General features: G+C 39.0%; 1 protein-coding gene across 15 annotated transcripts in view; it reads right to left on the minus strand.

Annotated features, from left to right (window-relative positions):
* Positions 1-15,633, minus strand: part of mcf2lb (mcf.2 cell line derived transforming sequence-like b) — a 48,948-nt gene that overhangs the window by 3,519 nt on the left and 29,796 nt on the right. For 7 of the 15 annotated variants that reach the window (XM_061053309.1, XM_061053308.1, XM_061053310.1 and 4 more), the window contains exons 5-28: positions 13,100-13,219; positions 11,675-11,791; positions 11,402-11,551; positions 11,183-11,307; positions 9,729-9,843; positions 9,529-9,648; positions 9,122-9,313; positions 8,833-9,024; positions 8,148-8,307; positions 7,451-7,512; positions 7,252-7,337; positions 7,043-7,109; positions 6,826-6,941; positions 6,606-6,675; positions 6,210-6,488; positions 4,996-5,121; positions 4,442-4,663; positions 4,255-4,347; positions 2,429-2,507; positions 2,238-2,307; positions 1,423-1,529; positions 1,108-1,200; positions 591-650; positions 42-107 (exon numbers count right to left, since the gene is read on the minus strand). In XM_061053309.1, the coding sequence (XP_060909292.1) occupies positions 42-107; positions 591-650; positions 1,108-1,200; positions 1,423-1,529; positions 2,238-2,307; positions 2,429-2,507; positions 4,255-4,347; positions 4,442-4,663; positions 4,996-5,121; positions 6,210-6,488; positions 6,606-6,675; positions 6,826-6,941; positions 7,043-7,109; positions 7,252-7,337; positions 7,451-7,512; positions 8,148-8,307; positions 8,833-9,024; positions 9,122-9,313; positions 9,529-9,648; positions 9,729-9,843; positions 11,183-11,307; positions 11,402-11,551; positions 11,675-11,791; positions 13,100-13,219 (2,887 nt within the window). The remainder of the gene's footprint in view (positions 1-41; positions 108-590; positions 651-1,107; positions 1,201-1,422; positions 1,530-2,237; positions 2,308-2,428; positions 2,508-4,254; positions 4,348-4,441; positions 4,664-4,995; positions 5,122-6,209; positions 6,489-6,605; positions 6,676-6,825; positions 6,942-7,042; positions 7,110-7,251; positions 7,338-7,450; positions 7,513-8,147; positions 8,308-8,832; positions 9,025-9,121; positions 9,314-9,528; positions 9,649-9,728; positions 9,844-11,182; positions 11,308-11,401; positions 11,552-11,674; positions 11,792-13,099; positions 13,220-15,633) is intronic. The other 8 variants (XM_061053302.1, XM_061053305.1, XM_061053312.1 and 5 more) reach the window with 4 other exon arrangements.

The raw sequence follows: 15,633 nt of genomic DNA on the forward strand, positions 1-15,633 counted from the left end.
GCAGGGAGAGTATGCAGGTATTTGATGAGCACATAGAGTACCTTTGAAGCCGAATGGGGTGGGGTCGCTCTGCCGTTTCGTCTTGTGATCGGGACTTGTCGGGGATCCTGGTGGAAAAGGAAAACAAGGATATACAGTGAGGCAGGTAAATACATTCAGAGGGCAAAAAATGTGATGATGAGAAAAGGACAAAAAGTGAAATAGAGAACAGATATTTCCGCTCAGACTAAACGGACACACACGGACAAACAGCTGGATCAGAACGGTTATGGAAAGACAACCCAACACAAAGGGGGGAAAAAACTTATTCTAATACGTTGCTTTTTTTTTTTGGATTGAAGAAGCTACCGTAAAATACTTTTTGATAAGTCACAGCAGGAAAAGCTAAAAAGGTTCAAATCTGACATTTGCATTTTTGCAGTCTTCATTACAGGGTCCTGTTTTTCCCTCAATGCTGACCCGTCGCCACACTCTCGTGGCCTATCAGGAACTCTTTTTTCAAATGCTTTTCCTGCGATGAAGAGTCAAAGCTGGGGGGGAGGGGGGAAGCTAGATTGAATTAAAGCCGGGGTCTAAGAGCTGTGAGATACCTGCTGAAAAGAGGATCGTCATGGGTAATGTAAAGCTTTTATCATCGGTAGCTGTGGGCTCTGTGGAGGGAAGCATGGAAGGTTTGACCTCGTGACCAAAAGGCTCCATAATTATGATATACTGACCATATTTTGTTTTTTTTAAGAAGACAACAGATCTTTCAAAATTTGGGGAATATGCCCACAAACCTTCATTTACATTTAGGTAGATACAAAGGGCAGTTATCTTAGTTTAGCTTAGCATGAAGAGTCAAAAGTAAAAAAAAATAATCCATAATTTAAGCTCATACGTTTAATATAAATTATTTATTTAATCCGTACAAAGTGCAACAAACATCAAATTGTGGTTTTGGATGAGATATCAGTGACTGCTCATCTAACTCTCAGAAGGAAAAAAACAAGTTTACTTTAAATATGTCTCTACTGTAAGTGACTCGTTGAAGTTCACTTTTTCTTTGCAGGAGATGACGTGATGTGTTGACAACATAATATGAAACTGACAATAGCCCGCTGTTACCTTTCTGAGCTTTGAGGTTACTGAAGCCCTGTAAAGTAAAGCGCTTTTTAGCCACAGCAGCTCTGTCTGAGGTAGGGCTTGTCACAGCCTCGTCTGACACGGAGGGAAAGCAAGAAGGGACAAACAAGAAGAAGGAAGGAAGGAATAAAGTTAAGTAACAAGAGGGGGAAGAGAGGAAGTGACATGATTCAGTGGAAAAAAAACTGAAGTTAAGACATGGGTAACAATTAGAGGTACACAAAAGTTTGTACACTGTGCATGCCTGGACTTGTTTTATTTAATACAAACTAAATGTCTCGTCATCTCTCTCCTCACCTTTTCCTGTGGGCTTTGGTGAAGAAGAGGAGTTAGCATCGGGGCTGCAGGGCTCCCCTTTCTTATCGTCTCCCTTTTTAAAGCTCTTCTGACCGGTCTTAAAGGGACTGGAGATGGACAAAAGTTAGACATTAGAAGGCCAGGCAAGTTTATTTCTATAGCACATTTCAACAACAAGACAATTCAAAGTGCTTCACACAAGACATCAAAGCATCATGACAGAGGGAAGAAAATAAACATTAAAATAGAAAATTTAAAAATCACTGAAATTATTAAATCTGAAAATATGTTCAAATAAAAATAATTCAAATTAAATTAAATAAAATAAATAAAGTAAAAATATACAAAGAGTTGAAAGTTACAGTGCAGAGTTAAAGTTTAAAATCTTATTAAAGCTGTTTAATGAAAGGCAGCTGTAAACAGGTGAGTCTTCAACCTGGATTTAAAAGAGCTGAGAGTTTCAGCAGACCTGCAGTTTTCTGGGAGTTTGTTCCAGATATAAGGAGCATAGAAACTGAACGCTGCTTCTCCGTGTTTGGTTCTGACTCTGGGGACAGAGAGCAGACCTGTCCCAGGCGACCTGAGCAGTCTGGATGGTTCGTAATAAATCAGGAGGTCACTAATGTATTTTGGCCCTAAACCTTTAAGCGCTTATAAATTATTAAATATTATTAGCGCTTTATATTATTATTATAAAGAAGACTCAAACTGTGTTTAAAATAATTAATTACAATACTCAGAAACACATGTTGTCAATAGATTTGTCAATATAATGTGAGAGAGTGAAGAAACCAGGAGGGGGAATACAGTCTTACCTGAGACTTACTGTTCCACTGGGCGCAGGGGGGAATTGGAAAACCTGGTCTGGCGCCCTCTGCTGGCTGGCTTTTGTAGCACAGAGAGGGAGAACATACACTTTAGCAGGAGTTTTTTTTTGTTGTTGTTGAATTTTCTGGTGAAACATGAACATACTAGAAAGAGAAAATAGGTTTGAGAGTCTCTGTACCTCTGCATGCTTCCAACTGGGTTGTCAGAACTTTCCTGATCTCATTCACCCAGGTGGTTTTGACCTCAGCCGATGGCGCCTAAAAGAGAACAGTTTAAACAGATAGTAAAAGGATGTTTGTAAACTGAAACATCCACTGCTACCAAGATGTAGAATTTTGCAAATACATTAAATCCTACTTTAACGGACCTGTTATTTTGTATGTATAGTGAAAAAAAATGAAAAGATGACCTCCAGTAATACTATCTCAAATGAGCAACGTAGTGCTTTGGAAAGTTATTCAAATAGTCAAAAACAAAATGGGTTTTTTAGTTGTTTTCATAAGGATATGTTTATTTCTCATTTGTGTTCCTGAAGGATATTGGGTTCCAAAACATCTGCATCAATTGGCTTAAGTTTGAGGTTTTTACGACATGTTTCCCTTAAAATGGGAATGTGAAAGCTGTACAACAGGCTTTAGGTACAGAATGTGTCATCTCATTTGTTAGGTGTGTTAGAGCAGGGGTTCGCAAACTTTTTTAGACCATGGACCCCTTTCAGGTTAGAAATTTTTCCAAGGACCCCCTCATTATCGTAATGTTGCTAAGAATATATTAATACTATGTATTAATGTACTATGTAGTACCGGTACTTTGCAACGATAGAATTAGGCTACATTTATACTTTCCAAGTAATTCATTTTATAAACTTTGAGAAAATGAACTTCACAAGATTGACATAGTCTTCATTTTAATCCAGAAATGTTGTCATGTATTCTAAAACTGACTTTCAGTAAGTGATTTAACTTTAAAGATGAATTATTTGCTCCTTAGTCAAATCATTGGCAGGAAGCTCTGAACAAACCACAGCATTTATTTAACAGTGTTTCAAAACACACATTAAGCCTTGTCAAAGAAGATTTCAATTTAAATATTTACATTACTCATATTCTTGTGTCAAACAATTCACAAATATTCTGGGGACCCCCAAGCTATGGTTCGCGGACCCCACTTTGAGAATCACTGTGTTAGAGGTTCTAAAACCTGCTGCATTAAAAAGGCAGTACGCCTGCAAAACACAACATACAATAGGGTTTTTAAAAACACCACTGTTTCTTTAATAAGTGTTGCCGTGTTCTGCCCTGAAATCAGACAGAATTGCAAACTCATGACACTCAGTTAACATTTTCTTGGTGGAGTTGGCTTGACCCAGACATGGCGCAGAGTGCTTTTCAACAAACATTATTAAAACAACTGTAACTTTTCTTTTTAGATTTATAATTTAGATTCATATTATTGAGGCAGTAACGATCATTTCCAGCAGGATATTTTGGCAACCAAATTTAAGTGTGTATCTTCTTGAGGTTTCTGTCTGTTAGAAAGAGTGTTCTTCTCTTTGCCACTGTTGCTTCCTCATGGTGGGAATCTTTGGATCTTATCTTAGTATATTATAATTCAGAGAGTACCGTCAGTTTAAATCTGCTTTCCATGAAAAGTAATAATAATAATACATTGGTTTCATATAGCGCTTTTCTGAAAACACAAAGACGCTTTGACAAAAACATAAAACAATAAAACAAAACAAAAAACGACGAGGACTGTACAACAAAGAAGTAATGTGTGTGTGTGTGTGTGTGTGTGTGTGTGTGTGTGTGTGTTTGGGGGGGGGGTGAAAAGTGCTTGGAGATACACTCCGTTATGATTTGGTGCTGTAGAAAAGATAGTGTCTTGACTGGAACTCTGAATACAACAAAAGGAAACATGCTTTGACTGCAGGGAGGACACCCATTCGTCTGATGAAATCATGCTTCATGACATTTGTGGACATTGTTTTAAGTAATAACATACCTGAACTATATACACCTCTTCTCTGGAGTTGCACCAGATTTCAAACTTCTTGTGGTCTCCCTTTGCATTCTCAGTAATGCCGACGGCACTCATCTGTTAAAACGGAAAGCAGGGTACGGATGTTAAAGCGGTGCGAGAGAGACAAATGCAGAGAAATCGTCGACGTTGCCGCATCAGAGGTGCTCACGCTCAGAGACTGCTTGAAGCTGTATGACGGAGCTTTCTCGTAGCCCTCGCCGTTCTCCTCCCTCCTCTTGCAGAAGAGCACGGCCTTCTCGTGGAGGAAGATGTGCCTCTGCATGGGTTTGAAACGGGCCAGATCCTTCACCTTGGCGTGACCTTTCTTGTGCTCCGTCCACACGCTAAATGACCCCTGCATTAGCAGCTTACCCAGCTCACTCATGTTCCCCTGAGGAGAGAGAGAGCAGAGCTGACCGATCACATACTTCACATAATCAAATCAACTTTATGGAGGCTATAAATTTATGTTTTTATTACCCAATAACTGTTACATTTAATGTTTCTGTTATTTGTCTGGTCTTTGTTAATCCAGATTTCCTGGATCTAAATAATGTACCACATACATATTTATGGAAACAGCTGCTCTAAATGAAAATGTTAGACTCCTTATATTTATGAGAATTGTCTTGAGTAAAGTCTGAGTCTGTCTTTCATTTTTACCTCATTAGCCTATAAACAATATCATTTCTGTAATTCCCTGATTCCAGTTAAATGTCTCACCTCGTATCCTGTGATGGCGATGAGATGCATTGAGTCATTAACAGCCTTAAGGATGCCTAAGATGGAGGTGAGCGCCTCCTGCAGGTCATCAGCCCCCTCACAGCTCTTACTGTACTTCAGCATTTCCTGTCGACAGAAACTCAGTTATTATCAGCTCAATCTCTTACTGCTGTGTCTCAGAGGTCAAAGGTATCTTTCATGTCCCCACGGGGTGACTGGTTTGTAGCTGGAGATATACATAGGCCTACAACATTAATAGAAAACCCCCAAACAATGACGACATAAATGGACAAGGAAAAGAGGACTCAAACTCGAGTGTAACAAATTCACCACCTCCAGTTTGATAAGCCACAGAAAATACAAAAAAAGTGAAAATCTGGAGGCACATCATGTCATATTTCAGGGTAAATCAACATATTTGTTTATTAATAAGCTACTTAATAGATAGTGAGTCAAAGCTACTGTTAGCATCAAGCTACTCAATAGGTAGTGAGTCAGAGCTACTGTTAGCAACAAGCTACTCAATAGATAGTGAGTCAGAGCTACTGTTAGCAACAAGCTACTCAATAGATAGTGAGTCAGAGCTACTGTTAGCAACAAGCTACTCAATAGACAGTGAGTCAGAGCTACTGTTAGCAACAAGCTACTCAATAGATAGTGAGTCAGAGCTACTGTTAGCAACAAGCTACTGACTAGATAACATTACTGTCTGCTACGTAGTGGCTATAACCTCAAAGAGGTTTAATTCATAGCTTAAATAATCCTAGCTAAAGCTAAGCTTAGATGCATCAATTGTTTTTTTGTTTTTTTTTGACCAACTTTTTATTTATTTTGACAATCTTTACAGGTGTATATCATCCAATAAATTCATTAGGTAGTAATTCATACATCCATTTCATTGTCATAATTACAATGCAAAAATAAAATATTTTTTTATTGACAACACAACCCTGCAAACCAGCGAGTTTTCATAACCCAGGATAATTTCCCCTCTGGGGATCAATAAAGTACTATCCTATCCTATCCTATCCTAATTGCTCTAATGACAAGGCCTAATTTATACAATTAACAATTACTAGATTACAACAGACTTAAAGCTCCCCAAGCTGAAGTCACATCCAAGGAAAATGGCTACTGTTAGAATACAGTAAAAAGCTAAATAAGAGAAATTCTCATAAAAAAGACAGTTTATCAGTCCATACATGATATCATACCTTCAGTAGCAGCTGATATTTGGTAATCCTCTGAACAGGCTTCAGCAGATAGGAGTCTAAACCCAGTTTATGCTCCAGCTTTTTCTGACACTCCTGATTAGCAAAAAAAAAAAAGTACTGGGTCAAATAAAAACAGGTAAAGAAAATCCACTTTAAAAACTTGAAGCATGCTGAGGTTGTGTTCACCTGGAAGAAGGCGCAGTCTGAACACTGCCTCCAAAGGCTTTCAGAGCGAGGCTTGTTGTGGCAGTACTTCTCATAGATCTGCAGGTCTGTCATCTATAAAGAGGCGGTGAAAACAATTTTCATTTAAAAAAAAAAACAAAAAAAAAACAACTTCTTCGGATGCACATCTGGATTGACATGGCTGTGTTGAAAATCTTGCACATCACTCACCCTCTCAAGAAAACACCGTCCAACCAGCTGTGGGCAGTCTGTGTACTGCTCCAACTCCCTCAGGAAAGTTCTGAAACCATGAAAAATAATGCACATTATGAAATATGAGAGAAAATAAAGAAAAGAGTATTCATTTAAATGTTAGTTTTAGGGTGAATAACAACATTTGATTTTCCAAAACATTGATATCCTGAATGACAGGCAGATGGCGCTCTTTCACCTCTTGTGGAAGTGGTAGATTTCTGGCATGTTGCCAAACAGAACCTCCTTTTTGTTCTGCAGGGGAGCAGGCATGAGGTGAACCATCGCCTGATTATCCATCTCAGAGGCATATCCCTGCAAACACGCACAAAAAAATAATGCAGGAACTTGTGGGTATACATAAAAAAAAAAAAAAGAAGATAAGATAAAACCTTATTTGTGGAGTAAATAATCACCTGTAATACACAGAGCAGCTCCTCAACGTACGCTCTCTCAGTTTCCAGCAGCTCGTTCATAACGTGCCTGCAGACAAAGAGAGAATAGAGAGATCGAATAAGGTGCACGCAAAAACATAAATGCACAGCTCTATAGATAATTCTGTTTTTCCTCAGTCCATCGTCAGTGTAATTTGATAACACAGGAAGAGCTGGAGCTGATCTCTCACCTCCTGAGCACGGCCAGGTTCTCCTCCTCCTCTGACAGAGACGCATGTCTGCTGTTACCGTCTCCGTTCTGCAGAGGGCCGCTTCCCTGGAGAAAAAACAAAACAAAAAAACATCACATCAGTGTGATAAGCAACTGAAAAACACTGGTCTGTGTAAGGAAGTCCAAACAAACAAGAGTCTTGACAGTTCTTTGCTCACTTTCTCACAGTTGTTCCCGGAGTCTATCTCTGAGTCGTTTTTCTCCAGCTGAGCTCTGTGTGCTGAGGAAACAGATGAGGAAAAAAAGTCAGAATTAATACAGAGTAACGCTTTGATTCCCCAGCATGCATACGCGTTTGCCGTGTTTTTCCTGCGCTGTGCACTCCATTTACATCGCACCCGCTTTAGTCAATCCTCATCTTTCTACAGCGTGCCTCTCAGGCGTCCCCGATGCAGCGCTTAGCTTTAAGATCTATTTTTTATTTTAAATGCTCAACAATCTCACAGAAGAAAATGGCAAGAATCACACTTTTTTGGGTTAGGCCCTTAAAAATAAAAATGTTTTTATATTATATATTTTTGAAATTTTGCTTACTGTATTGTTGATTGAAATTCAGAAATCTGTGTTTTTCTCAGAGAGATTAACAGAAGGAATCACTGTCCTAATAAATGCTTTGCGTTCTCTTTATATATCAGTCATGATCCTAAAGTAATATATGAGTGAATTGCTCATGAGTATAAAGACGTTTCTTAATTTTTTTAAGTTACTAAACTCCTATACTTCATTTATTAACCAAGGGATATAAGGCTGTGGAAAGAAGAGTATAAGAGTATGTCAAAAACATCTTCTAGAGATGTTTTGAAATATTCTGCATTGCGTGAAAAGTTCCAGGTGTGGTGTTGTGTGCAGACTAACCGGGCGAGCTGAGAGGAGATTTGATGAAGGCTTCGGGTCTGGGGGCTACAGGCTGCACCGGTCTGGTCTGTTTGGCTGCGAGCTTCTTCAGGCTGATCCTTCTCTTGTCAAACATCTCCTGCATGGACGCCTGCTTCTGGAACACCTTCTCCACTTGGTCCTGATAAGATAAGATAAGATCATCCTTTATTTATCCCACAACGGGGAAATTTACATTGTTACAGCAGCAAAGAGCCAAGATCAAAGATTGCAAACAAAAAGTGAACACAGTACAATACAATTTAAATAAAAAAAAAAATACAAATTAAAAATGTACAAAAAAAATGTACAAAAAAATAGATAGATACACAGAAGGTTATCAGAGGAGGGTCAATACCCAAAGTTCTCTCTATCACCTGATGCTATTTTATGTTATGTAATATTTGTTAGCCAAAGCATCAGTGGCCATATTTGTAGTTTCTATACTTAACATGATATGCCTTTGGTATCAATTGTGTGGTGAATATTTGGCTTTTTAACTTGTTTGGGATACATATTCAACATATTATTTGGGGGAAAACATGCCAAAATGTGTATAAACCTAGTTGCAAAAGGTGTGAAAAAAAAAAAATCTGTAATAGTCGGTTCCTCACAATCCATCTGTCACAGGGATGTCTTAAACATGTATATTTTTCGGTCGTCTCACCCTTAACTGCTGATTGATCACAGCTTCATATTCGTCCCAGATGGCGCTGAGTTCTGTCAGTTGGTTCTGTCCTGCCTTCTCCAGGTAACGCTCCAGCTCCTGCAGGGCTAACTCCGCCCCCTCGTGCGATTGACACTTGTCCACAGGCTGGGATGCCAGCAGGTAAATGCCATCATCCACCCATTTAGAAGCCTGAGGAAGACAGCAGAGGAGGAAAAACTGTAAAAAAAAAAAATCTCTAAATATGGTAACAAAGAGTAGGAGTGTGTAGCTGTACTTGTCTTCTCACCCTTTCCAGACGATGGTGCAGCTCCATGGCTTTGAGGAGGTGGTCCTTCTTGGCCCGCAGGGAGCTGCTCACCGTCTCACTGATCGCTCTGAGCTCGCTGCATTTGGGCTGGATGGAGTCCTCAGCGTAGTGGGAGTTCTTAATCAGTTCATCACCCTCACTAGCCAAAGACAAGGCTCTGTCCAGCACCTCCTGTGGGACAGGGCGGAGAGACAGTTATTACCTCCAATGCACATGAAAATTGCATGAGCTGTCCTATTGCAACTAATATGTATGTAAATATGAACTTGTGGACCCTCAGCGATCCTGCAAAAGTTTCCATTAGGTGGCACTAAAAAGCCAAAAGTCATCTAGTCATGCCGTGGAAAATCTAAGCTTTTAATAATGTGATAGGACCCTGTACTTACACACACTCTCTCCTCATAGGTGCTGAGTTCACTGAAGATGTGGTCAGCGTGAGCCGGGCTGATTCCCACCTCAGAAAAGGTTGCGAGTTTCTCAGACACCTGATCCAGCAGCGACCTCACCTGCAGCAGCAAGAAATACCACAGTTAAGTTTCTGAACTCTTAAAAGTGGAAACATGAGGACTTCAGGCTTCAGGCTCACCTCTCTGTAGCTGTGCTCAAAGTGACGCAGCTGGAGACACTGCTCCAGTTTGGTCTGATGTCTCACCCAGAACTCGTCGAAAGCTCGCTCCGTCTCGTCCAGCTGAGACAGCAGCCTGACAGAGGATTGAAAAGAGAGAGAGAGAGAGAGAGAGAGAAAGAGAGAAAAACAAAACAGGCAGTTGAGGAGACCAGAAGCAGCTGGAAAATAATAGAAATTTCAGGGAGGGTATTTGGATATTTTTACACTGATTACATCTGTGAGTGTTATATAAAGCTAATGCTTGTTGACATGCAAATCACAGCCCACAGTGTTGCTTAAAATATCACACTGACTGGCCTCAAAGCAAACTAGCTATTAAACTATTATTTCAATTATAAGGATAGCAGAGAAGAGACAGGCCTGAAGAAACCATACAACATCAACAACATCAAAAGCCAGAGTCTACTGGTTTCTATCTGTTACTCATTAGAGTGAATTGGTACACTTTGAAATGCTTTTTTTCTTTAGATGGCAGAATTATTTCTTCAGTCAAGCTGGAAAAAATCTACAGTGTGAATATGAAGTCTGTCAATGTTACATATGATTTAGAAGTAGTCAAGATCTATAAATCATTGGTATCAAAAATGATGATGATAAGTACCCATCACACTTATCATGTCAAAAAGAAACAGTACCTGCAGAGGAGCTTTATTAACTGTTAATAAGTGCATAATAAAGTATTTATTAACCTTTATAAGGCATTAATATGAACCTAATAAAGTCTTAAGCATCTTATTAATGTCTATGACGGTATATAAAGTGTTAATAAGTTTCTAATAAGAGCCTATAAGTGTCTTATAAGACATAATAAACATGTTTATTATGCCTATATTAACACTTATATAGTCTTATTTGTGTTAATAAGAATCTAATAAGGTCTTATAAGTGACTTATTACCTGTTATTAATGCTTATTACAAGCACCTTAATATGTGATATAAAGTGTTACCAAAGAAACTCATGGAATTGTATTTTATTCCCCTTAATAATAATAAAAAAGCAAAGATCTCCAATTTAATTTATATGATATGGAAAAAAAGAAACCAGAAATGAACACTTAGACGATCTCAAAGTTTTTGTGACTTTGCTTGATAAATTGTTTCAATAAAATAATTTACTGAAATATTACATAATGACAGGCATGCTTTAGAGTCAGTTTATGAGTAATAAGACACTAGGTGTTACACAAATATTGTGTTACTGTAACATCACACTGTAAACATAATCATCTTCAGTTGATGATGTTTATGAATAAAGAATAATTTAAGTCTTTTCAGGGAAAAAAAAAACCCTGAGGTGTCATACATCTAGAACATTTATTAACACGTTTTTTTATTGAAAGTATTTCTCTTTTCTCAAGACAGTTGGACACAGTCTAGTTTTGTGTTGCTCTATCAGTTCCAGCTGTTGTACCTTTGCACTGTGGCCAGGTTCTCCAGCTCATCCTGGTTCATGTTGTGGTCCGGGTCTCTGACTACAGGCTCATTGATGCTCTCCAGCAGCCTGCTGCCCTGACCCTGGGCTACCAGCAGATCCTCCTACAGACAGATTCAGTTATTTTTTTTCACACACACCATATACTGTAAACATATATATAATGTATCTAATGTAAATGTATGTCGATGGTGTTACCTTCATTCTATTTTTCTTGCTTGTGTGCGTGCTCAGAAGGAGGGTCGTCGCCTGGATTTCATTGGGGAGTTCGGTTTCAGCCAGTTCAGTCCCAAACAGCTGCAGAGTCTGTGCTGTTTTCTTCACCATTAATGCAAAACCCTCGATTGCCTGACAAGACACAACAAAAAACATCAAAACAGGTATGGATACCATTTGATTTGAACTAATACCATACTTCATAAGGAAGTTTAAAGTTCTAGTATCATGACAACCCTAATGCAGTGTACATACTGTGCGGTGAGAGATCCACTTGTCATGGCAGTACTCCTGCGTTCCCCCGAGTTCGTGGGTCAGTTGTGTGCGGTCGATGTAAGAGTGCAGCTCAGTGACTGAGCTCAGCATGATCACCTGAAACAGAAACACCCCCAACATTTACACCCTTACCTACTCACAGGAACACACACTGTGAATATGAGACATTTTGACCTCCCATTGGACGGGACATTGATCGGCTTTAAGGACAAGAAACCTCAGTGGGAGTGAGCTCAGTAGTACAACAGCTGCACTTTTGTTCACCATGCAGAATATTTGCAAGAAAACATATTTATATTTTCATTTCATTGTACAGTGTTCCCCTTGTAATTGTTTTGTATTATATATTTGCTTTAATACAGTGTATAGCTTCTGTGCAGTTTATTTTAATTTACTTAGCTGTTACTACAACTTATTTTTATTTGTACTTGTCTACTCTTTTTTTCTTATAATGCTTTTCTATTTTATATATAATTTAAACTTTTTTGTAGAAGCTGACTCAGGGAGAAACGCACATAAATTCCAATGCATTCTATTTGTATGATTTTTCGATGATACATTAGTTTTTATTCTACAATGTTTTCTTTTTTTTTTTCGCTCCTGCCACTTTGAGGAGAGTTATTTCACTTTTGTATGTTTCAACTATGGCCTGAATAAAACACAGAGCTAGTCTCAGTGACAACGCCATTTGGTCTCTGAAGACATGATGGTGGTCGCGCATATTGAACTTTCGCACGATCTAGTAACGGGCAAAGAGGTGGAGCTGATGCAGGACTTACTGTGAGCCCCCTGGCAAATAGCTACAATACATCCATCTCAACCACGACAATAATGATGCTAATTTATGCATAATATATATTTTTTTAAAGCGTCATACCCATTACAGTTTTACGGATAAAGAAATGAGCTAATAAGACCAGAAACATTTTTGTAACTGGTTGTAAAGATGTTCATGTCTGCTGTTAAATTGAGAGTCTCTTGGCTTTTACAACAAACCTCAAGTGGTCACTTGAGGAACTTCAGTTTTTTTCACTTTCACATTAGCTTCATTTTTAGATTTTTATATACAGGGGGGTTGCAGTTTAGTTTTTGCCCACTTAAGAGTCAAAACTCTTTGTTAATATATCAGCTCAAAAGAAGCTACAGACCGTGCTCTTGTTCTTGGAGGGACATTATTTGGATATTCAATTTTCATTGCTTCAAAGAAGGAAGACATAGTTTTTCCCTCAATAACAAATCAGTTAATATTGAACCACTGCTGAGGCGACAGCTATCACCTACAACATTTGAGTGTCTATAAAAATCTAAATCAGATAAGTAGCATTTAAAGCACGACGAGCAGCTTATTTCTTCCATCAGTTTGACCACATATAACAAAAGTGAGGTAAGCTTGATTTTACCCACCGGCACCTTCATCTTGAACTCATCCTTGTTGAACTTGAAGAGGATGTCAGAGAGCGTGCGCTGCAGGAGGGTGGTGGGCCTCAGGACCAGGACCAGCTGGAGGTTCCCTGGGAATGAGCCCTGAAATGAAAAAAGAGAAAAGAGCGAGTCTTACAACAAGCCTACCTCCAACCCTGAGCCAATTATACATCCCATCTTTCTGCCTGCGCCTCCTACACAGGATTCCCCCCTCCCTTTGTCTGTCCCTCTGTGCCCCTTGTGAAAAACTCTCGCTCAAACACATTCGAGCTTGTTGTATATGAAGTGTGTTGAGCTCAAGATAAAAACTGGAGCGATGTGGGGGGATGTGGAGCTGTGGCAGGGACATTAATCTTTACATCCTGGGATGCCTCAACATGAATAATGAGAACGAAGGAGACACCACCAACTCAAACATTTGTGCAGGTGAATTAATTCAGCATTTTCTTTTTATCAAACACTAAGCAAAAACATGTTTCACTGGAAGAGTTAAAAACATCCATTTTAAGTCTAAAAATCTTAATTTAGCTATACAGCTCCCACAGTCACATCAGCCAACAGACCCAATAAAAGCCAATCAACATGTCCTGATTGACTCTGGCTGACAGGAGAAGTACTGCTGGGAAAGCATTTGGATGATGGTTGTGTTTGGACACTGATCTTTTCCTCTTCAAGCAATGCATCTTTAATTAGCTAATGATGCTCCGCCTGATTGGCCGCACCTCCCGAGTGACTTGGGGGTCTGCTGGTCTAAACAGAAATTACGATGAATACACCATTAATGCAAAAAAAACCGCCTGGGAAAAGAGCTGTTAATGGAATTAATAAATCAATTCGGTGTTTGTCCTCGTTGACCGGATAAACCGGGAGGAGCACTGTGAACAAGGTCGCCCCACTATCTGCAGGAATGAAAACTGTTGTGGTACAAACATATCATTTTTAATAGATGTTAAAGAGCTGTTATAGATACAGCATCTTTGTTTATTGGTGTCAAACATGCTTCAACCCAGTCAGAAACCGCCTTCGTAAAGAAAAGTCTGAAAAGGGGTTTAAATATTTTCCTTATTGGTCATCAATCCCTTTAAAAAAAATCACAGTCAAATGTGATCCAACATTTATGTCGAGTGCAGCCAAAGCCTGATATATCTTTTTTTCTTCTTCTCTACTCATAGACATTTTAAAAGACATTAATAACTGATTTATTTGAATCCATTCCACACATATCACTGCTATAGAATCTCAATGAATGATTATAAAGCGTGATCATCATTTATTGTTGGATGAGATTTTTTCTTTCACCGAAAGCAGCTCCGTTTAAAACGTGAAATAAAAACAAGACAAGATTCAAAAGAAACATCCTGTGCTTTGGCATGACAATGCAACAGCATAAGACAAGACTGAGCTCTGTTGTTTATTTTAGGATTGACAACGGAGAGTTTTAATCTTGGCGTTTCTAATGTGGAAGCTTTGTACGGTAACTTCAGCTCGATGGTTCAAAATCTTAATTCACGTATCAGAAAAACGATTGAAGTCAGAGAATTATTGATTTGCCAGTTTTTAAAAGTTGTGTTATTGTAGGCTGTCTCGAAGACGAGGTTAGCTAGACCAGTGGTTCTCAAAGTGGGGGTCTGGACTCCCTTTTGGGTCGCGGGATACTGTCAGGGGGGTTGTAAGATCCCTTTGCAAAAACATGTAAAAATGTAACATGGTTTAAAATGACATATTTTATCCATTATTGTGAAAATTTACACAAAAAACTAGTTTCTTACAATAAATTACACAAATAATATGATGGTGTTTGGGCTATTGTGTGCTGTTCTAATGCCAGCGTTTGGATAGGCCTAATAGTGTGTGTGGCTGTGAGTCTCCAGGGATAAAATGGGGGTCCCCAGTCTCTAGCAACGTAATATGGGGGTCGCAGGCTGAAAAGTTTGGGAACCAATGAGCTAGACAACTATCCATGAGCGGATTTTTAGGAGAGCAGATTTACTGAGGAAGATTGTACCAGACTGATTAACTCAATTATATAAGTGATTTCTCCTCAAGAACTAAAGTACCAAAGCACAGATTTAGGATTTTTCTTTCCCAGCATTTTCTGAAGCTGAAACTGTAAATATATGAGCAAAAATGTTCATGTTTGCAAGAATGAATCAGCCTAGGGGCTACTGCCACAGACAGGATAGAGAATACAGAAGGCATAAAGAAGGAAACTGTTTTTTTGTATTTTTAATGGCTTGACTGTGGGATGTATACCCAGAGTTAACCTTTAAATGTAGCCTCTAACCATTCAACCATGCAGCCTGGATCTGTGGTCTCTGGCAGTCATGGTCATGGTCGACTTGTTCTTTGTTCTTTGTCATTGGTAGACTGAGAGATAAACACACACACACACACACACACACACACACACACACACACACACACACACACACACACTCAGACACAAGCACACACGGAGCCTGAAAGAAGAAGCAGATAAAATGACAAAGAGGACGGTATGCCTCAGGGACTGTCAG

This window comes from Labrus mixtus, chromosome 13, assembly GCF_963584025.1.
Source record: "Labrus mixtus chromosome 13, fLabMix1.1, whole genome shotgun sequence".
In the NCBI taxonomy this organism is placed as follows: domain Eukaryota; kingdom Metazoa; phylum Chordata; class Actinopteri; order Labriformes; family Labridae; genus Labrus; species Labrus mixtus.